The sequence below is a fragment of the Theobroma umbraticum genome, unplaced genomic scaffold (genome assembly GCF_002168275.2).
Source record: "Theobroma umbraticum cultivar Fairchild unplaced genomic scaffold, ASM216827v3 scaffold_44.0, whole genome shotgun sequence".
NCBI lineage: Eukaryota > Viridiplantae > Streptophyta > Magnoliopsida > Malvales > Malvaceae > Theobroma > Theobroma umbraticum.
In genome coordinates, this window is record NW_018397255.1 from 4,974,945 (window position 1) to 4,997,698 (window position 22,754).

General features: G+C 38.3%; 3 protein-coding genes across 3 annotated transcripts; 2 read left to right on the forward strand and 1 right to left on the reverse strand.

The window, feature by feature from the left end:
* Positions 1–4,202: 4,202 nt before the first annotated feature.
* Positions 4,203–6,071, forward strand: LOC110429289 (large ribosomal subunit protein eL30). Its single transcript, XM_021445252.2, has 5 exons — positions 4,203–4,395; positions 4,505–4,610; positions 4,739–4,840; positions 5,662–5,730; positions 5,822–6,071. Exons 1-5 carry the CDS (start codon positions 4,246–4,248, stop codon positions 5,860–5,862), a joined length of 468 nt encoding a protein of 155 aa, XP_021300927.1. The 5' UTR covers positions 4,203–4,245; the 3' UTR covers positions 5,863–6,071.
* A 669-nt stretch (positions 6,072–6,740) lies between these two features.
* LOC110429292 (ENTH/VHS family protein) lies at positions 6,741–11,365 on the forward strand. The gene is made up of 8 exons (XM_021445254.2): positions 6,741–7,143; positions 7,234–7,336; positions 8,075–8,322; positions 8,751–8,912; positions 9,117–9,273; positions 9,392–9,534; positions 9,640–9,675; positions 10,371–11,365. The coding sequence occupies exons 2-8, from the start codon at positions 7,261–7,263 to the stop codon at positions 11,154–11,156; spliced, it is 1,608 nt and encodes a 535-aa protein (XP_021300929.1). The 5' UTR covers positions 6,741–7,143; positions 7,234–7,260; the 3' UTR covers positions 11,157–11,365.
* A 124-nt stretch (positions 11,366–11,489) lies between these two features.
* On the reverse strand, positions 11,490–20,675 carry LOC110429293 (NAD(P)-binding Rossmann-fold superfamily protein). The gene is made up of 3 exons (XM_021445255.2): positions 20,078–20,675; positions 12,942–13,101; positions 11,490–11,926 (listed from the first exon to the last, which is right to left on the reverse strand). The coding sequence occupies exons 1-3, from the start codon at positions 20,415–20,417 to the stop codon at positions 11,590–11,592; spliced, it is 837 nt and encodes a 278-aa protein (XP_021300930.1). The 5' UTR covers positions 20,418–20,675; the 3' UTR covers positions 11,490–11,589.
* Between the last annotated feature and the right edge of the window lie 2,079 nt (positions 20,676–22,754).

Here is a 22,754-nt window from a genome sequence, read left to right on the forward strand (position 1 = left end):
GCTTGAGTTGATTTGGAGGTTCAAATGCTGATCTCTCTCTCTTGCATGCTCCTTTGTGCTCTATGTCCTTTTCATTTATATCTTTGGTACTACCTGATGCTTACCAGGTCATCTCTGGCATCTTGAGTTATTTCTCATTGTGATCTTTTATATAATATGTTAGGCTTCATTTGAAGAGTTGCCTGGAATCCTTGCTAAGATTTCTTTTGCAAAGTCAATGCGCTGGAATTCCCAGGTATTTGCTATTTTTTATTTTTTTTCTCCTTTTACTTTCATGTCTATGTGAGCAGTAGATACTGGATTCGAGGGTTGGCTTTTTCTTCTCTTATTAACTCTTTGTATATTTATTTGAACCATATTCCGTTGATAATATAATATGGTTATGGTTACCAATTTAGAATTATCTAAAAAAATATGGAATGTTTTCTATGTATTCTGACTTTATAAAAACACATTGCTTTTCCCTTGCTTTTCTTAATGTAGGTCATGTTCAGCAGATCTAGTTGTGGGATTATGTCTCTCCATGGAGATGCAGTAGTTCCATTTATGTATGCTGGGATTTTGAGGTAATTGTTATTTTGTATTGCTATCCAATCCTCTCTTTTCTACTTATAGCTAATTGTTACTTTCAACTTACCATATTCATTTTTGATATGTCGTGAAAACTTATCTTATGGTCTTCATAGTACTTCAGCAACTGCTGTTATGATCTGTATGGAAACTTGTTTATTGTTTCCTCCAGCTTCTTGTGCGTTTCATAAGAAGTATTGGATGATTATTTTACTCATTGTCATGTCCGTTAAGTATTATGATGAAATTAAGAAATCAGTCAGTCACCCTCCCGCACGATTATTTGATCGAATTGGTTTAGAAATGCTATTAATTTGCCAGAATTAAGCTATTGGGACTTAATAATTCATTTTGAAGTGCTTATGGAAAACTCGGTAGACAGCTGCTCAACTTGAGTGGACATTAGAGAATGCTGCTTGCACTTGCATATGTGTCACTTCTTTTTGTATGTATATTTGATTTTAGTTCTGAAATGCTTTCCGCAGGTAGAAAGTGCACAATCTTATCCTAGTATAATGAAGAATGCTGGAATCTACTGAAATCGAGGTATCGTGAAGTCTTTTCTTGCACTTTATTCATATATTTTTGAATATTATAAAGCTGCTTTCATTATTAAAAAAGGAATGAAATGATTCCCTACATCAGTAACATCAAAGCCAAAAATCATCCACTGGACGGCATACACTTACAGTAGGGATGGGTATGGCCCCTAATACAGCTTCAAATCATAAAACAAAAGCAAACGACCCCTAGAAACAGAACAAAAAAAATTTTCATCCATCTATATTGCCCCCTACACTTACAATCAAACCAGATGTCAAGGAGCAAGACAACCTGTACACATCTGTACAAAACATAATTCAGAAGATCAACCATCCACATATCAACAATAAAACGCCCTAAGCCCTGGACCAAACTTAAACTCCCATAGCCACTAATTCCAGATAAACAAAGAGTATCAAAACCAAATGTCAAGACAGAGGACAAACTAGGAACAGCCATCAACAAGGAAATTATCCACCTACCCAATAAATCAAAACCAGACAGTGTCAAAGCACAATTCGGGGAAGACCTACTCAAAGACTCGCAATATCTCATTTTGAAGATGAACCCCTCCCTTCGCAAGACTACCTGCTCTCTGATTTGCTTCTCTTTCAATCTGCAGCAAAACCTTCCTTACTCTCTAAGGAGCAGTAGCAGATAATTTCGTTCATTGACCACGTTAGTGGAATCCTTTCAATAAGCAAATGAAACTCACCCGTCCACTTTGACGCAGCAAAAACAACCAAAGCTTCTCCTATTGACTTAGAAAATAACACTTTAACCTCCCTTTTGTTATCGAACAAAAGGCCACCAATTTCAACTGGTCCCAGGCATCCTTGAGCTGATCGTGTCCAAACGGTTGTGTGCAAGTGTATAAAACAGATAAACAATCCGCAGGCCACAATGCATTGAGCCAAGTAGCAACTCTGACTTTCACGAGCTCGAAACATTGCACGTCTCAAACTTTACCACTGAAAACAACTTCATTTCTGCACTTTATTTTCTTTCATGAGTTCCTTTTTTTTACCCTATTATTTCTTAATCAGGATTTTGTTTAATTATATAAACTTTTTTCTTTTCTTTCTTGTTAAGAGTTTAAAGGTGAACTGAATGTATTGTTCTATTGACAGAATACAAAGAAAACAATTTTGGAGTGGTCAAATTTGTTAAGCAAAAAGTGTCAATGGAAACATTGTTATTCATTGAATGTATAATTTCACTTTAAAACTAAGTTTGAAAAATATCTCAGGCAATAATGCATGAGGTGCTCACGTTGTTTGGTGTAGAGAGGATTAACTGCCTTGTTTGTAAGAAGACCATTTTCATAAATTAAATAAATAAAGTAACAGTATCTTTTTTTAACTTTTTTTTTTTTGAAAATTAAGCATTTCATTCATCAACAAGGGATGAGCAATTCCCTGTAAGAAAAACAATTCAGCTCCAGATTTAAACTATAACTTCTATTTGTATTTGAAAATTGCAAGAATATTAGTTAGTAGAAATGATTTTAAATTGCGTTCAATCAAGTCTTACGTCATTGACACGCAATATTAATTCGACAATTGTATTTTTAACTAACGGTAGTTAATTAATAATTAGTGCGTAAAATTTATTTGACTTAAAGTAAAATGGTAAGAGTTTGATTAAATGTAATAAAATTATAAGAATTAAATTAAATTTTTTTGTATAGTTTAGGAGTCTCTTGGGTATTATGTTAGAGTAAAAATAATGACAATGTTACAAACTTTTAAAGACAAATTTGATATTTCATATGTATTGTTTCGGATGATTTAGTATTTTTCATAGTAAAAGTAGAATCTATAATATATGTTAGAGTTAACTTTATAAAATTCATTTATCCAAAATATTTTTATGTGAAATCTTTCTTACAATTAGGCTAAAGTATGTCCCATTTATATTATCATCATGAGAGGTATTATAATTTAGGAATAATATTTTTTAAAAAATTAAACTATTTAGAAAAATTATAATATGTTTTTATTTTTTTATTATGTTTATTTAATTTAAAATAAAATTTTAATTAAACTTTCATATAAGCATAATCAATGGTTAATTATAAAGATTTATTTTATTCAAAATAAATGTATATAAATTTAATTAAATGTAAATAAAATAATAAAAAATTCAAATAATTGATCTTCTGTAATTCTAAGAGACATTGTACTACAAACATTCGATGGAATTAAACCCACCACTTATATATGTAAACAAAAATTTTGGGGTCTTTTTTGTTTGTTCCATATGAAAGTTTAAGCTTTGAACTATATGATATAGGAAATAATTTTCCTTTATCTCTTAATCAATTTTTCTTTCAAAATTTGAATGAGGCAATGAGTTGAAACTTTTAAATCCTAATTATTTAATTCTTTTTTGGAATTAAAGTGAAAACTTACCAACATACAAGACTATTGATGCATCTCATTACATCCATGCAATTATTTAATAAACAATTTTTTATTTTTTAAATTACATATTACAGATTTGTAGATGTACTTTTTCTGATTTCGAGTTTTGATTTTGGTTTTGTTTCATGTATTATTTCAATTCAACAATTTTAATCCATGTATCTTAATTTTAATAAATTTAAATCTTATATTTTTATTAAAAATTAATTTAAGAGTAATTTATAAGGATTTTAAAAATTTCACCCTTAACTTGAATGATTTAACATTTGAATGATAAGGAATATTTTTAGACCACTCGACATGTATTAGTCTAAAAAAGTTTATATTGTATTTTGATTAAATAATTATTAATATATCTTAGGTTCTAAAAAATAATAATTAATCATTAAAAGTAAATATTTTTTGTACTAATATATGTCTCATGAGAAAAAAATTTAAATTGACATAAAAATCATCCACAAGAAGGTTCGACGATTAAAATTATTAACAAGATTTGGACTTTATTTTTAATTATTTTTAAATAATTTTTTAATAAAAATATAAAACTTAAATTTATTAAAATTGAAGTAAAAGACTAGAACCGTCTAATTGAAATAATAAAAAAGATTAAAGTTAAATTCGTAATTTGATTTTCTTGTGAAATACTTTAGAATAATAATAATAATAATAATAAAAAGAATGGGCAGAGGATGCACGTGACTTGCATATGCATCCAGTTAACCCTTATACTATAAGAGCCAGAAAACCCTACCTTTCAAAATCGGCCGCTTCATTTATCTCCGAAGAAACCCTCAGCAGCCGAACTCGAAGACCCAAACTAAAAGTATCAGCAAAAATGGTGTCCGGCAAGAAAACGGTAAATACCCTTTCTTCTCTTATCTTTTATATGTTGATCTATAATTTTCACAATCGAAAAAAAAAATCTTAAAATCAATATTTGTTTTTTTTTTTTTTGGATTTAACAGAAGAAGACCCATGAGAGCATCAACAACAGACTGGCACTCGTTATGAAGAGTGGAAGATACACTCTGGGTTACAAAACAGTGCTTAAGTCTCTCAGAACCTCAAAAGGTTCTTTACATTTTGCATTTTTGTATCTGGGTCTAATTTCATTTTTTTTTCTATTTGGTTTGCTTTTAGATTTTTAAAGATGTAATCTTTTTAATGAAGAGATTTTGGGTTTTGTTGATATTTGATAGGGAAGCTCATTATCATTTCGAACAATTGTCCACCGCTGAGGAAATCTGAGATTGAGTACTATGCCATGCTTTGCAAAGTTGGGGTTCATCATTATAATGGAAGTAAGTGTTTTCTTTATTCTTTCCTGTTCTTTGCGAAGGATTTCCTCCCCTATTTTTATAATGTTTGTATTATGGTACGATAGAAGCTGATTTTGAGCATTGTAAGGTCTTGCATTTCTGCTAAGTTGGGCTCTTTAATGATTGTGTGATGGTTTGTTGTGGTAAACTTTGCAGTGATTTGAATTGTTATGGGTGGGATTTTGATGATATAGGGATATCTCAGTCAATTAGTCATTGAATAAACACTTAAACAGCAAAAATAGATAATAAGAAAAAAAAATAGAATGTGTTCACTGCATATCTCATTGGTACGTTAGGAGTATACCTACCCTTGTCATCTCATTGTTTGAATATGATTTGCGGAATTTTAACCTACATTTTTTCTTTAGGGATTTGGAACTTATGTGATTAGGATCTTGTTTGATAATTTCTGTTGGATATACAAGGCTTCTGGTGGATGGCTTAACTTTTGTGATATTCTTGTGCTATGTTCTATATGCTGACTAAGTTGTGTCCTAGAGTTCCTTCAGTCAGTTGTTTGGGATGTCATTGCTATCAATGGCTAAAGCTTATATGATAGATTTTCGCATGTATCTAGGATTGGGTTGAATGATTTCCGTGTTTACTTATTTTCTCTGTCTACGTTGATTATCTACTTTGGCTTAATGGGAGCTTGTCTATGATCGTTTTGGGTAAACTATGAAGTCAGAAATTGGAATTTTTTGACAAACATGGTTGATTGATCGTAGGTTTCCTTTGCTAGTTATTTTACCCAGTTATTAGTCAAATGTTTGGTGGCTAATCTCTCTTTAATTCTCCAGACAATAATGATCTGGGAACAGCTTGCGGGAAGTACTTCCGTGTTTCTTGTCTGAGCATCATCGATCCAGGTAACAGCACATTTGGATACTGTTGAATGCTGCTCTGTACAATTCAATGATTGCAGATAATCAAACTGTGCTTCTCTTCTCTGCCCTGCAGGTGATTCTGACATCATCAAGTCCTTACCTGGTGACAACTGAGTGGATCAAGTTTAGCTTCTCATTTGACAGCAGAATGATGTTTCTTTCTTTATAATATTCTCTCTCTTTGCCCTCTTCCCCGTCGTTTAAGAATATTTACTAGAGGATTGTACTTTGTTAATGTTAAGTTGTGGATGTTCTTGCCAAAATCTGTAGCTTAAATACCAATTTTTGTTTGGTTTAATGAAGATACTGGGTTTTCATTATAATGTTGCGCGATAGAAATTTATGGTGGCAGGAAAAACAATTGAAAAGCACTTACGGTTAGTTGAATTCCTGTTTTGAAATGTTTGCTTGTGCTGGTTTCGTTTCTCTACCTCATTTTAGTTATATACACACACACACACACACACACACACACACCTTAATTAAAAGTATGCATTGTTTTACTAAATGAGTTAAATGAGATAGGTTCATATCTCTTATCTTCGAAATCAAAAAATTGGATTTGGCTCCTTGGTTAGCTTGAGAAATAATCAGAATGTAAATATTATGGGAAATGAGGAAGTAAATTGAGTAAATTATGAATTTTACAATCATGTCTTTTACTCAACAACGAGTTAATTTTTTTATTTTTATATTTACTTTAGTTGTGGAAAAATCAGGAAAAATTTAGCATTAATCTATAATTCTTTATAAAAATCAACCAACACGGGAAAATCACAAGAGGATATTCTATCCATTCCTGTCCATAGTTATAATTAAACTTAAGAAAAGAAATTAAATTGTAAAAAACAGTAGAAAGAAAATTGAAGGGTAACTAGCGGCGGATGTGAACGGTAAATTCAGTTTATTTAGAACCCAAAAAAAAATAAAAAATATTAATAATAAGAAAACTCTTTTCTCTCATTGTTTTGCGCAAAATTTGGCCCGAACTGTACAGCCTTTCACCACTGCTCAAAGCTAAAAGTAAAAGGCCTAAAACCTTCCCGTCTTGTCTTTGTCGTTTCAAATCCTCTCTTCTTTTCTTTTTGAAACGTTTCTTTTCGCTCCTTTCTTTGGAAAAAAAAAACCGTTTTTAGGGTTTCTTCAGCTATTTTATCCATGTTCTTGTAAATTTCATGTGCTTTTAATTCAATTCGTCGTCTCGGCGTTCTAAGTTACCTTTCAGTTTTGGGGTTTATGTGACATGCAGGCCATTGATTCTTCACGCAGTTCGAATATTTCCATTCCCTGCATTTCCTCAATTTGGGAAATACCCTTCTTCTCTTTCTCAATTGCACCCTGCTTTTGTTCCATTTCAGCTTTGGGGTTTAACGATCCAAGTCTCCTTCAATTTGGGTAATTTGTTAGGGTTTTTATTGTTTCTTATTAGAATTTCATTTCAAAGGGCCAAAACCAAAAAAAGCTTTTATTTTCTAATTTGGGCAGTGCTTTAGAGTTTTTGGTGGTTGTGGGATGAATAGTGTATTCAGTGAACAGATACTTGCAGAAAAGCTCTCCAAGCTCAATAGCACTCAGCAGTGTATCGAAAGTATCCTTTTCTTTCTTTCTTTCCTATTTCCCCCCCGAGGTTATATTGTTAGTTTGATTAACTGCTTTAAGTTCTCTGTATTAGCTGCGGAGAAGAGAAGTAAAACGTTATGATTTCTCTGTCCTGTACTTGCTTGTATTGCTTTTCTATGCGGATTTGTCTTGTTTGATGCATTTTTTTGGCAAAGATAGGAAATTTCATTGGACTGTATTTTAAATTTTAGTTAGAGTAATGTTGGTGATCCTATGTCTGTTTGAGTTTGCTTTCGTGTTAATTGGCCATCTAGCTAAAATTTTAGCTATATACAGTTTGTAATTTCCTCTTTCAGTTGATCAATTTGGAATTGAAGCTAAGTTTTAAAATCTTAGCGTTGTTGGTTTATCGATTATGTCAAATTATTTGTATGTTTCCAACATTTTCAATTCTGATTCAATGGTACCGATTGGCTGTAAGATCTGTGGCTTTCAAACTCTAAAGCATAGTGAAATCCATCTTGTTAAATTTAACTTGGGATTATTTTACTTTGAACTGCATGACAATGTTAATTGAACACAATGATTTTGTTGTTCTAACATAGGAGTGTCCATGTCAGTGTGGACTTCAAGTTTGATGTAGGTTTAGCTGTTAAACTGCAAAATCTAATTTTCACTTGTCTAATCATCTTTTTGGTGGCATTATTGTGCTATCGCGTTGATCTTGTAATTCATATGCTATTTTACCTTGACCTCTTTTATATAGCATTGTCACATTGGTGTATATTTCACCGGAGCAAGGCAGAACTTGTTGTTGCAACATGGGATAAACAGTTTCACAGCTCAGAGATGGTTCAGAAAGTCCCCCTCCTGTACCTTGCCAATGATATTCTACAGAACAGCAAACGTAAAGGAAATGAATTTGTTAATGAGTTCTGGAAAGTCCTTCCAGCAGCCCTGAAAGACCTACTTGAGAAGGGTGATGATCGTGGGAAGAATGTGGTTTCTAGACTGGTAATTTTCCATTTTGGGGCTTTTGGGGAATATTAATGACATGGCACTTTTTCTTTTCATCTTAGAAATTCATATGTTTATTGTTTTTAAAACGATAGTGATAATTTGTTATTTCTAAAGTTTATGGTGTTTGTCTCATGCTGTCTATTATTTCATAATATTTATAATTTATCCACTGACATTTTAATAGTTAACTATTACTTAATGCTTTCATTTGGTTTTGGCTTCACTTTTGTTCAATTGCATTATGGATTAATGTTGTAGGTAGCTCCAAAACACCCAAATTATGGGTTGTTCTACTATTTTGTTAGGCATGTTAGGATTGCTGCTTATAGGTGCTGCCAGCCAATTCTGCTATAGTATCATGTTTTTTTTATTGAACAGTGAAGTAAGCTGTTATAGTTATACGTTTCCATACAAATTGTTAGGTAGGTATATGGGAAGAAAGAAGAGTCTTTGGGTCCCGAGCACGAAGTCTAAAGGATGTCATGCTTGGTGAAGAAATGCCTCCACCATTGGAATTAAGCAAAAAACGTCCGCGCTCTGCCTCTGTTAGAATTGTGAAGCGGGATTCACGATCCATTAAAACGGTTAGATTGAGGGCTTTGCTTCTTTTTTTTTTCTTGTATTGTAAAGTTTCATCTTTCTTTTATAGTAAAATTTCATCTTGTTTTCATTTATAAAAGTTACTTATTTTGTGTCTGCATAGTTTATTTCAAATGATTTTTACATTTCTTTTTTTTTTAATTTGATAAAAACCAATTCTCATGGTAATATTTTGCTTCACACACCAGAAGTTGTCAATTGGGGGCACAACTGAAAAAATAGTTTCAGCATTTCATTTGGTGCTCAGTGAACAGCCAACTGAGGACGAAGAGATGAGTAAGTGTAAGTCAGCAGTTCATCGTGTGAGGAAGATGGAAAAAGATGTGGATATTGCTTGTGCAATTGGTAATCTCTGCTCTGTTGACCTCGGTGCTCTTGCTTATGTTTATCTTCTAGGAGACATTTAAAGTTCATTCAGGATTCTTAAAAGGTGTTATCATCTAAAATGCTCTTTACACTGCAGAAAAAGATCCAAAACGAATAACTTTGGCCAAAGAACTAGAAGATGAAGAAAATCTTCTGAAAGAGTGCATTGAGAAACTCAAGTCAGCCGAAGCAAGTAGAGCAGCACTTGTATCGCAGTTAAAAGAAGCTTTTCATGAACAGGTACCTGCACATTCCGTAACTTTCCTTCTATGTTCAACAGTTTCCACTTATTTGCAATGAAGGCAGATCATAGAGCATTATCTTGCTTTCTGAAATTCTTTTCAGGAATCTGAGTTGGAGAATGTTCGAACCCAGATGCAGGTATATATTCTGATAATTCTGTTATGTATACTCTGTTTTTCTGATTTCCAGATGCAATGCCAAAGATGGGCATTGTATTCTGCAATCACATTTGCACACTATTTCGTCATTGCTTCTGATGAATGCTGATTTCTTATCAGCTTCTGGTTGATGTGTGGTTCCAGTGTTCAAATGCTACACCTTTGGCCTATGAGAACTGGTTGAGACTTCTGCCACAATTTGGAACTAATAAGTCCGTTAAGTGTTGGAAGTTTTGGGGAAGCTTGAAACTGAAAGTTAGGAGTATTGCCTGCATTTGAACTTTTTTTTTGCCTTGACCAGTATAGTAGATTTGACTATGGTAATGCATGTTGGGCAAGTTCAATGCGTCACATTTGGTTTTAATAGCCAAAATGCTGCTTTTCTATGATTGGTGTCTTCTGAAATATATCACAATTGCAAAAAGTTGCAGCTAGTTTATATGGGGTTTAGGTATTGTGAGGTGTGTTTAAAAGTTAAAAGGATGCTAGAGATTGTAATCCTCTAGATAGTAGACCATTTGCTATGTTTCCTTTGGGAGTTGATGTGTCAAAATTTTGGTCCAAATTTTTCTGGGTGTGAGTTTACTTGGTTGCTGCTTGTCACATCATCGCTCCTTGTGTGTGCTAAATAGTTATTCTCTATACTTTTTCATATTTAGCTATAATCAATTTTAGGTAGCACAAGCACAGGCAGAGGAAGCCTGTAACATGCGGAAGCGGCTCAATGATGGAGATTATGTATCAACATCATCTACTACAACAATCCTGTCAATTGATGCCAATGCAAAACCTGGAGAAACACCAAAGAGGACGGCTGCAGCTATCGCAGCTGAGGTTGCAGACAAGCTTGCAGCTTCTAGCTCCTCTCAAATGATCATGCACTCTGTTCTTTCTACATTTGCAGCTGAAGAAGCAAAAAGTGCTGGTCTAACAAAGGCGTCCTCTCAGTCAAACTCCCTCACATCAGTACCTGTCAGTTCTGTTATTGATGCAATTTCGAAATCGGAGAAATCAATGCCAGTTGCAGATCCTAATGTTTTTATGCCAGCACAAGCACTTGTTGCCCCAATAAACCATTCTTATCAATCAGTTCTGGTGCCTCAACCAGCCATGCAAAGCCAAACCACCTCTCAAGCTCAATATCACATGCTTCCTAACATGTCCTCACAACAGTTTTTGCAGCCATCAGGGGGAACTATAACCCCATACGGTAGTTATGGTTGTATGCCTCCATTGCCACCTGGAGCACCGCCGCCACCTCCCTATATGGTTAGTCCTATGGTGCCTCTGACTCCACAACCATTGCCAATAACTCAGCAGCAGTCGATACCATCGGCTCAGCAAACCCCTTTGACTCAGCAGCAACTGCTACCCATAACTCAGCAACCACCTGTGCCTCCTAGTTTCCGGCCTCTTCAACCGCCAGGAATGGTGTACTATGGTCATCCACCTCATTCATAGTAAATAAGATCTTGTAGATTAGGCAGATGAAAATTTTGAAATTTTGTTTGTGAGAAATTGGAATTGTCGAGATAATCAGTTGTAGAAGTCCCAGAATAATTTATACAAATGGTTCCAATGAGCAACTAGTGACCAGGCAAGCATTAGCAATTTCTCTTCCGCATAGTTAGTTGAGTTTGAATCGTGCTACATTATTTTCTCTCTCCCGAGGGTTAGCCTGTTACCTATGATTTGCAAGAATAAGCCATTCCTTGATACAGATGTTGGTGCTTCCATGACTTTATTTTTTTTTTTTAAATATTGTATGATAACGAAGGTTAGAGCACTGCGAACTATCAGAAAATCTGGCCTTTAGGTTTAAAATGCCAGAAAAATCATGATATGGTGACATCAAATATCTCAGAAAGAAAAGTCAGTATCTAGGTTGGAGAAGTCAACCTTTCATTGCTTTTCTAATAATGAAATCTTTAACCGAAATTGGCAAATGGTACATAATTGCCATGATAGTGGAGTAATGACCAGATGAAAACCAAGCTGGTGGATTTTTCTTCAGCACTGCATTCACGGTATCCTTTGCAAACACATCTGTTGGGGTCGACCTGGATCTTTGTGAGAGGTATGCTCTCTCTCGGATGGCTGCTTCGAATGGTTTATATAGCTTCCATTCAGGCATTCGGTTGTAGCCAGCTACGGCAGAATCCCCTATGTTTGACCTCACAGCTCCAGGGACAACATTGATGACATCAATACCAAAATGCTTGAGCTCCAATCTGCATACGCCACAAATAATTTGGACAGCATCAAGTTTACCAGTCATCATCTAAATAAAGGTATTTTCTTTTCTTCTGTTTGCTTTTGATTAGCAGTCTCATATGACCTGCAGCTTTTGGCTCAAGCACTCATGTCCCCCCAATAGGTTAAACCTGCAGGTTCAATGTTCAAGCCCTGGCTCCTACCAAAACTGGGAGTTATCCCCATTGCCATTGAAAAAAAGAAAAGACAACCAAACTAAACTAGGAATCTCAAATATATACTAATCCCACATATCTAGTCACATGATATACTCTTAAGGCACCATATAGGAATCTTATAAATAGCAAATATATAGAAATGCGACATCTTCAATTGCATTAAACCAAATGCAGCCCTGAAGGAAAGGGCAATATATGAAAGCTTTAAAATTTCAAGAAAAATCATGCAGCCAATACGTCTTAACATAGAATACAAATGTCAGTAGACTACCCTTTGTAATAGAGATAATGAATACAATAGATAAATCGAGATCATACTATTGCTTCTGAGCAGGCCTTAAATATCTTCATTCAACTATCAAGAGCATTACATGCAGTTCACATACAAACAGTCAAGTATAAAGTTTCTTTGCTATAAATGACCTTGCAATGCATTTAAGGAAGGAGTCATTTTTGCACTTAAGCAGATATTTTGATGAAAAACCAGATTTTTCCATTTGGGCAAGAACCGGGTTAAGGCTGAGAATTCTAAGTTTTGCTCTCCATAATAATCTCCAAAGAATTTGCACATTCAGTAACTTATAGACAGTTAAACACACAACCGCACCTACATGTAAACAGAATTATACAAGTGCAAAAACAGTCTTTTTCCATGTCTGGTGAAGTTAGATGGCACCTAATAAGTTGCCTTTTTTCAGCCTTTCCTTTTAAGCAGATGTCATCTTACAATAAACAAACCTCAAAGTATCAGTTAATACATGAAGAGCTGCTTTAGATGCAGTGTAGACACCAGAACATCTTCTAATAAACTAACCTCAGAGTATCAGTTAATGCATGAAGAGCTGCTTTAGATGCAGTGTAGACACCAGACCATGGCCCAGGAGCCATAGCAGTAACACTTCCAACATTGACAATCTTTCCCTTTTTCCTGGATGCCATGTGAGGTACAACTGCTTGAACCAGCCTCATGGAACCTGTAATCAAATACAACATCATAAACACTAGACAACTAGTGGCATCTATACAAATTGAAACTCAATATTTGCCACTAATGTGGGTGTGACTGGGACTAAGAAGGGGTCTTCAGACCATATTCACCCAAAAGAAAAAAAGGTGAAAAAGAATTATGCAGTGGATTAAGTCTTTTTAAAGAACCACGAGGAAGATGATCGGTAACCAAATACAAACATTAAAGTCATCCATGAATCTAGTCAAAGACAAACAACTAATTAATGAAGCATGGATCCATGAAGGAACAACAACAATCTAGCGGCTGGTACTAAGGTAGCCATCAACAATTCAGGAAAGCCTGCTACCAGGATGCTGTTTCGAGGTATCAGAAAGTTTTCTAGGTCCTCGTCAATCCCTGCCTCGATTGTTTAACAGAAGTATCAATTGGATCTCCCACATTAAAAGCTCAATCAGGAGCCAAAAATGACAAGTTATTTCACTTACAACACTGACTACAGTAAAGTTTACTTAAATACAAAATTACTTAAAACGTAGGCTTGGTTCAACATTCTGCAACCACAACTTTCAGAGAATCAAGATGAACTGATGAATCAAAGCTTAACCAATTTGTTGTAACAAACAACTGAGTCAATAATTTTCATGAAAGAACAGTTTAGTTAAAACTAGGCTCGGCGATTCTCTAAATAAATTTTAATAATAGAATCTCTGTTTCTAGTTACCAAGTGCCTGTGTTACGGGCCACAGTCCAGACCCACCAGGAGGCTCAAGAGGGTGCCAGCCCAACTAGACCCATGTAAGGGGGCTGCTGGAAATTCAAATTTTCCCTCCCAACCGAACTTCTAGAACCTCCCAAATGTTTTGGAGGGAAATCTTTTGGGGGGAATGCTTTGAATTGAAAACTTCGGAGGGAAATGTGTGGGGAACCTTGGCTAATAATAACCCCATGCTCCTTGTGTAAATCATCCCATTGAATACATTGTAATTCAATTCATTCATACAAGCTTAGCTTCTCTTTGCTAGTATTCTCTTGTCTTCCTTTTCTCTTTATGCAAGCTTGCTTGCAGGCTTAAAGCCATCGGGTGGGAGTTGGTGCTTGCTGAGTAAGTGCTGAAGCACTGAGGCTGACTTGGGTTCTAGTACCGAGATAAGGGTTGAGCCCAAGGCCGCACGGAGAGTGGTCTTAAGAATCGCCCCGTGACAGTTGGTATCAGAGCCATTGCGATCCAGGTGCTCGACGAAATTCCGCAGAGCCATTGCGATCCAGGTGCTCGACGAAATTCCTAGAGCAGTTTGCGATCAGGGTTCGACAAAATTCCCAGACCAAAGGGAAGTTTTGCGACCCAAGTGCTCGACTAAATTTCCAAACAAGCAGGAGGTGATTGAAAGGAAGGAATGACTACTAGCGGATCAAGCATGCCCGAGGAAACTATCGAGGTCAGAGAGACGCGTGTGGTCGGAAGGCGAAGTCTTCCTCACGAGACCCCATCATTGAGTTTGATGAGAGGCTATCAAGATGGAGGTGACTGTGGGCGAGTCGCGTGACCGCCTTGATGTGCAGGAAGAACACATGGAAGAGCTTCATGCTCTGATGAGGAACTCAAAGGAGAAGTCCAATTGATGATGAGGGAAACCTTTGAGACGGCCATGGAACGAAACGCCCAACTGGCAAGAGAGATGGAAGCGTTGAGGCTGAGCTAGTGTATTGAAGGAGGAAATGCGTGCGGCAAGAGCCAATAGTGGCCGGGAGGCTGCCGTACCCCCGGAAGCAAGGCTAGATGTGCCTAAGCCCGAGGAATTTCGAGGCCGGAGGGATGCCAAAGAAATAGCAAACTTTCTTTGGGGGCTTGAGCAATACTTCAAAGCCACTGGGATCGTGATGGATGACCGTCGAATCATTGTGGCATCCATGTATCTGGGAGATACAGCACTACTTTGGTGGAGGAGGCGGTGCGATGATAGCTCGGTGGAGCCCCGGTACTCACGTGGGCAGATTTTAGCGGGAATTACGCCAGCAATTCTACCCCGAATACGCCATGGATGAGGCGAGGGGCAAGCTGCGTAGGCTGGTCCAACGTGGGGAGACCGGGACTATGTGAAGGAGTTCAGCGAGCTGGCCCTTCAAGTGGGGGATCTAGGGGAGAGGGAGGCCCTCTTCACCTTCATGGTGGTTTGAAACCATGGGCCAAGCAAGAGTTGCAAAGGAGAGGCATGCAAGACCTCACTTGAGCCATGGCAGTGGCCGAAAGCTTGGTAGATTACTCCCGAGCCGACAAGGACAAACCTACGCCATCCAAGCCAAAGGATAAAGGTAAGGGATGGGCGGATAAAAATAGGCAGTACAAAGATAAGGGCTGGGCGGACAGAGATAACCAGCCTAAGGATGGTGGCGAGGGCAAGCCACAATCAAAATGGAGAGGTAATTCTACCTCAAAATGGAGATCTTTCAGAAACAAGGAGGACCAACCGACGGGTTGCTTCTTGTGTGACGGACCACATCGGGTCCGAGATTGCCCAAAGCGCACCAAGCTAGTGGCGATAGCCTCGGAGGAGGAGCCACAATCAGACCAGGCAGCGCGATTGGGCTCAGTGCTGCTGGGGGCAGTAAGCAAGACGAGTAGTCGAGCCAAGGGGCTCATGTATGCTGATATGATCATAGCAGGACAATCGGTGGAGGCACTGGTGGATACGGGCGCTTCTGAACTCTTCGTGTCCGAACAATGTGCTGCTAACCTAGGCATCAAATCTAATAGCGCAGGCGGCTGGGTAAAAACTGTGAACTCAAGAGAGTGCGCACAAAGGGCATTGCCAAGGGGATCGATGTGCAACTTGGCCAGTGGCATGGAGCTGTGGACATCGAGATCATCCCGATGGATGATTATGATGTAGCCGTGGGGATCGGCTTCCTAGATAGAGTCCAAGCTGTTCTCGTGCCGCACAACGATTGCATTTGCATCTTGGATCAAAGGGGGCAATGCGTAGTGCCAGTCAGACGAGGACGTACTCAGCCAACAAAAACATTGTCTGCCATGCAGCTAGCCAAGGGCATGCGCAAAGGTGAGCAGACATTTGCTGCGGTGCTGAGTCTAGAAGACACCCCCGGCAATATAATCAAGGCACCGGTAGAAGTCCTAGAGGTGCTGGAGGAATTCCAAGATGTAATGCCTCCTAAGCTGCCAGGCCACTTGCCTCCCGCACGAGAAGTGGACCATCATATCGAGCTAGTGCCAGGGGCACAGCCGCCCGCCAAGGCACCATATCGGATGGCGCCTCCCGAGCTAGCAGAACTGAGAAAGCAGCTTGGGGAGCTTATTGACGCTGGATTTATCAGGCCATCCAAATCCCCTTTCGGAGCTCCCGTATTGTTTCAGAAGAAACATGATGGGTCTTTAAGGCTATGCATCGACTACCGAGCTTTGAACAAGCTCACGGTCAAGAACAAGTACCCGATCCCGCTTATAGCTGACTTGTTCGATCAGCTGGGCAATGCGCGCTGGTTTTCAAAGTTGGACTTACGATCGGGGTACTACCAGGTGAGGATAGCTGCGGGGGACATATCCAAGACGGCTTGCGTGACTCGCTATGGGGCATACGAGTTCTTGGTTATGCCATTTGGATTAACCAATGCACCAGCAACATTCTGTACTCTGATGAACAAGGTATTACAACCCTTTCTTGACAAATTCGTAGTTGTATACCTTGATGATATTGTTGTCTATAGCCACTCATTACAAGACCATGTTGAACACCTACGGCTTGTTTTTGAGGCCCTTAGACAACATGAGCTATTCGTGAAAAGGGAAAAATGTTGCTTTGGTTTGCATGAGGTGCCATTCTTAGGGCACATTGTGGGGGATGGCAGAATCCGGATGGACCCGTCCAAAGTAATGCTATCCAGGAATGGGAACCGCCTGCCAAGGTAAGGGAGCTGAGATCCTTCCTTGGGTTAGCCAACTACTACCGCCGGTTGTCAAAGGATACTCAAGCATTGCGACACCACTAACGGACATGCTGAAGAAAGACCGGGTGTGGGAATGGAATGCCGCAAGCCAACATGCCTTTGATCGGCTGAAACAGGCAATGAGTGAACAACCGGTACTGAGATTGCAGGATCATATACTGCCGTACGAGGTACATACGGATGCAAGTGATTTGCCATTGGCGGGGGGTACTGATGCAAGATGGGCATCCAATCGCGTATGAAAGCCGAAAACTGAACGATACCGAGAGACGGTACACGGTTCAGGAAAAGGAGATGACGGCAGTGGTGCATTGCTTGCGATTATGGCGGCACTACTTTTATGGGCCAAATTTGTAGTGCGGACTGATAATGTGGCCACATCCTACTTTCAAAGCCAAAAGAAGTTAAGCCCGAAACAAGCCAGATGGCAAGACTTCTTGGCAGAGTTCGATTATGAGCTGGAGTATGAGCCAGGCAAGGCTAACTCCGTGGCTGACGCCTTAAGCAGAAAGGCTACATTGGCTGCCATCAGTGAAGTGCGCACAGAGCTGCTACCTCACATTCGGGATGGCATGGCAAGCGACCCGACCCGCGCAATCCATACTGGAGCATGCCACGGTAGGCAAGACCAGGCGGTTTTGGGTAAAAGAGGGGCTAGTGTACACTAAGGGCAATAGGCTCTATGTTCCGCAGCATGGGGGCTTGTGGAAACAGCTACTGAAAGAATGCCACGACAGCCCTTGGGCAGGCATCCGGGGCTGCATCGGACGATGGCATTGGTAAGCGCCAATTATTACTGGCCCAGAATGGAAGATGACATTGAAAGCTATGTGCGGACCTGCTTGGTGTGCCAACAAGACAAGGTTGAGCAGCAGCGACCAAGGGATTACTCAACCCACTGCCAATACCAGAAAAACCATGGGACAGCGTAAGCATGGATTTCATCATGGGGCTGCCCAAGGCAGATGGGTTCGGTAGCATTATGGTGGTGGTGGATAGATTTTCGAAATATGCCACCTTTATACCAGCCTCAAAAGAATGTCCTGCGGAAGAAGCAGTCAAGTTGTTCTTAAAGAACATTGTCAAATACTGGGGCGTTCCGCACACCATCGTCAGCGATCGGGATGACCGATTCACGGAAAAATTCTGGACAGAATTATTTAAGCTGTTGGGGTCTGAATTGTGCTTTTCCACCAGCAACCACCCACAGACGGATGGATAAACCGAGCGGGTGAATGCATTGCTGGAGCTCTACTTAAGGCACTTCGTGAGGGGCACGCAGTCCGACTGGCCAAAGTGGCTTGACATAGCACAATTCTCGCATACCTACAGCGCAGCGAGTCCACGCGTCAAAGCCCGTTCGAAATCGTGATTGGACAACAGCCCCACACACCAAGTGCCATTGCCGTGGGCTATACAGGTGTCGCACAGCGGCATACAAAACCGCTAGGGGCTGGGAAGAGCAGCGGGACTTAGCTCGAACGTGTCTCCACAAAGCTGCAAAAAGGGCAAAGAAGTGGGCAGATCAAACCCGACTGGAAGCTCACTTCAGCGAAGGGGACATGGTGATGGTGAAGCTACACCTTGTTTTGAGGAACAAAGGCTTGCACAAGGGCCTTGTTAGAAGGTACGAGAGGCCCATATCGGGTAATCAAGAGAATCGGCCAGGTGGCATACAAGTTGGACTTGCCGCTCAAGCCAAAGGTGCATCCGGTATTTCATGTCAGCATGCTGAAGCCTTACCATGCAGATAAAGAGGACCCTAGCCGAAGGGTGAGCAACAGGGCACCAGTAGGCATTCGAGCAACGTACGACAAAGAGGTAGAAGAAGTGCTGGCCGATAGAGTACTTCGACGGAAGCATCACATGCCTCAACATCAGTACCTGGTGAAATGGAAGGGATTGCCCGAGAGTGAAGTTAGTTGGGAGTCTGCAGAAGATTTGTGGCAGTTCCAAGATTGGATTAACGCCTTCCACACCGGCAGCGAGGACGCTGCCAGCTTAGGTGGGGGAGGGTGTCACGGGCCACAATCCAGACCCACCAGGAGGCCCAAGAGGTGCCAGCCCACTAGACCCATGTAAGGGGGGCTGCTGGAAAATTTAAAATTTCCCTCCCAACCGAACTTCTAGAACCTCCCAAATGTTTTGGAGGGAAATCTTTTGGGGGGGGGGGAATACTTTGAATTGAAAACTTTGGAGGGAAATGTGTGAGGAACCTTGGCTATAAATAACCCCATGCTCCTTGTGTAAATCATCCCATTGAATACATTGTAATTCAATTCATTCAATACAAGCTTAGCTTCTCTTTGCTAGTATTTCTCTTGTCTTCCTTTCTCTTTTATGCAAGCTTGCTTGCAGGCTTAAAGCCATCGGGTGGGAGTTGGGTGCTTGCTGAGTAAAGCTGAAGCACTGAGGCTGACTTGGGTTCTAGTACCGAGATAAGGGTTGAGCCCAAGACCGCACGGAGAGTGGTCTTAAGAATCGCCCCATGACACCTGCATGATCTCATTTACAATGACAATCATGTTTCTTCTCTCGGTAAAACGCACAAAGAGCTTGCAGCCAAACAAAGCAGTAGATGCTATGTACATGCATAATCAATTATACCTACTTGGAAGATATTTTCTTTCCTTATGCTAAGTAAATCAAACACAAGCTTGTCCTTTTTTAGGTTAATCAGCGCCAGTCGATAACACTCAGTCACCCCTAACCCTCCCCCCCCTCCAAAAAAAAAAAAAAACAAAAAATCAGTACTAAGTCCAATTGCACTGCAAACATGAATGGCGAATTTAACCAAATAAGTGGGGATATATACCTTCCTCACTACCAACCAAAATAGCACAAGAACAGATTACCACCCATAGCTAAATGACCACATATTAGCCCGTGACATACAGAAACAGAGAAGATAAAAGAAAAAAATATAACTTAAAGATTGAAATAAATCACGAAATGCATATATCTTAACTTCAAACGGCAGAACATAATAATACAATAAAAGAGGAGATATTAATCATTACCAAAAACGTTGGTATTAAAGGTATTTTCCATGGCAACTAATGGGATTTCTGCAAGAGGCCCAATGCACTGGATTCCAGCATTATTAACCAACACATCAACCCGACCAAACTTATCCAGTACATTCGACATGACACGTTGCACGCTTTGCTCTGATAAAACATCGAGTTCTTGAAGATAAAACCTGGGATCTTGTTGCAGGTCCGACATGGAGCTTAAAGACCTGGTTGTCGCCACCACCTTGCAGTTGTTGTCAGCAAAAGCGCGTGCCAGGGCGTGTCCGATTCCCCCCTGGGAACATCCTGTGATTAGTACAACCGGGTTTTGGCCCTGGGATTCCATTGGAAAGGGTACTATAACTGGAATTTGGAAGTGTTAGGTCTTTCTCTTGAGATGGAGTTTCTTTGAAGTCTTGATTGAATTGGATATTTATGGAGTTTGTTGAACTGCAAAATCAAAGGGAAGTCGGCGTTGATTTCAAAGAGGATTTCATTTCGGCTTTTGGTGGTCAGAGATATTTTCAGGTTTTTCGGTCAGTTTCCGTGTTAACAAGATTTGATTCGGTGATGAAGAACAATTGGAACCTTGAGATTATAAATTATTAAATGGTGAAAGGGGTCCTCCCATCCTCCATCTTAAATGAGGATTACGACAGGGAACAGAAGCCAAACTTATTTTTAATTATTTTTCCTCTAAATAAAATCTTAGAGTATCACCATCACACTCAAAACTATTTTTAATTATTTTTAATAAAGGATAAATTTCATCTTTGCATAGTATTTAATCATTTTTTAGTTCACATTTCGTGAATAATTTTATTTTTTATAAAAAAAAATTCTTAATTTTATCTGATAAAAGTTATAAAAATATTTTTAAATATAAACAAATAAATTAATTTAAATTGAAAATATTTTGACATTTTTACTGAATAAAATGAATAATCAAATTTTGTATATGAATATATGTGGACCCATCTAGAAGACATGACACCATGCCCTTTCTAAAAAATTTAATTTTTATAATATTTATATATAGTTTAAGGTAATTAATATACAAATGAATTTATTTTTTTATAATTTTATAAGAAATGGGGTCAATAAGTGATTTATAAAAGAGTAATTTATGTTATGAATAAATGAATGTGCCAATCTCCCAACCCTTCAAATTCTATTTATAATCAATGTATATATTTATGATAATTCATCAATATCTTCATTAATGCAATATAAACCCCACGTCTATGTAACCCTATAAATAAGGTTTTGTACTTGATGAAAAATTACAATCAATAATAATAAAAAATAAATAAGAAATTCTTCTCTAATGAAAAATGAACTAGAAGTTTTTTTTCAATTCTTCTCTAATTATTTTCTTAGTATATCTTTTTTTATATTTTATATCACGTTATTAATATGAGTCATTAAAGGTAATGAGAAGATTTCTTTTTTCAATTAGATTTTAGTTTTTTTTATGGTTTAATCAGTCTAAAGCCATCTACAAAATTAGAATATATCTTTGTCCCCTTAAAAGTGGTGACATATTGTCCCTTGAAGCGGTGATAGATCTCTGAGAACACCAATCTAAGGGTTCAATTTTCTATATGCAGTATTATGACAAATATTGAAAAGCTCAAATTTCACATCCTGTAAGTGAATGGAAACAATTATCTGTCTTGGTGCCTTGATGTAGAGATGCATCTTTAAAGGTAAGGTCTTGCTGATGCAATTATTATAGACGGAAACACAAATGACAAAAATAAAGCGAATGCTCTAATTTTCATTCGTCTTCATTTGCATGAGAGCCTAAAGGCTCAATATTTATCTATTTGAGATCCTGAGATATTGCGGACAAGATTAAGAGAGAGGTATGCTCATACCAAGACTGTTATTTTACCTCAAGCACAGTATGATTGGCAACATCTCTGCAAGACTTCAAATCAGTGTTTGATTACAACTTAGCCTTATTTGATATAGTTTCACAATTGGAATTATGTGGTGTTACGCTCACTAAATCAGAGCTATTAGAGAAATCTTTCTTTACTTTTCATGCTTCAAATTTTGTATTATAGCAGCAATACTTACAGTGTAAATTCATGACGTACTCGAAGTTGATTTATGTCCTCTTGACTGTTGAGCGGACAAATGAAATGCTACTCAAAAATCATAATCTTAGACATATTGGCTCAAAAGCATTGCCTAAAACAAATGCTAACTTTGGTAAGAGTACTGATTGATTTAAGAGCCGTGGGCACAGGCTAATGCATAACCCATGAAAAGGTGGCAGAAAATATAAACGCCTTAGGCAAATTAATCTTGGCCTGAATCATGGCAAGGGCAAGATGCCTAAGAAGGAGCATGATGAAAGTATTTGCTATCGTTATGGCATGACTGGAAAATGGTCGCGTACATATTGTACTCTAAAGCATTTTGTTAATTTATACCAAGCATCCTTGAAGGATAAGGGTAAGAGAGTCAAAACTCATACCATTAAAAATGCTATGACCAACGTCGAGGCTAATAATTCCTCCATTGAAGTGACTCTTCTAGCTCTTGTAGAAACAAAAACATAATTAGATGTCTCTGATTTTTTTGAGGACCCTGAAAAGGCATCAGATTGGTGAAAGTTAGCTTAGACTTTGGATCTAAGAATTTGAATGTTATTTTCAATGTATTACTTTTA

What these genes read in the sequence shown, in the direction of transcription:
- LOC110429293 (XM_021445255.2), bottom strand. Translation starts at nt 20,417, where the DNA reads ATGGAATCCCAGGGCCAAAACCCGGTTGTACTAATCACAGGATGTTCC. An exon ending in CTTTAATACCAACGTTTTTG is followed by an intron (nt 13,102 to 20,077) that starts GTAATGATTAAT and finishes ATTTGATTACAG; the next exon opens with GTTCCATGAGGCTGGTTCAA. An exon ending in GCATTAACTGATACTCTGAG is followed by an intron (nt 11,927 to 12,941) that starts GTTAGTTTATTA and finishes TGGCGTATGCAG; the next exon opens with ATTGGAGCTCAAGCATTTTG.
- LOC110429289 (XM_021445252.2), top strand. Translation starts at nt 4,246, where the DNA reads ATGCATCCAGTTAACCCTTATACTATAAGAGCCAGAAAACCCTACCTT. An exon ending in TGGTGTCCGGCAAGAAAACG is followed by an intron (nt 4,396 to 4,504) that starts GTAAATACCCTT and finishes TGGATTTAACAG; the next exon opens with AAGAAGACCCATGAGAGCAT. An exon ending in GTCTCTCAGAACCTCAAAAG is followed by an intron (nt 4,611 to 4,738) that starts GTTCTTTACATT and finishes GATATTTGATAG; the next exon opens with GGAAGCTCATTATCATTTCG.
- LOC110429292 (XM_021445254.2), top strand. Translation starts at nt 7,261, where the DNA reads ATGAATAGTGTATTCAGTGAACAGATACTTGCAGAAAAGCTCTCCAAG. An exon ending in ATTCACGATCCATTAAAACG is followed by an intron (nt 8,913 to 9,116) that starts GTTAGATTGAGG and finishes TTCACACACCAG; the next exon opens with AAGTTGTCAATTGGGGGCAC. An exon ending in AAGAAGCTTTTCATGAACAG is followed by an intron (nt 9,535 to 9,639) that starts GTACCTGCACAT and finishes AATTCTTTTCAG; the next exon opens with GAATCTGAGTTGGAGAATGT.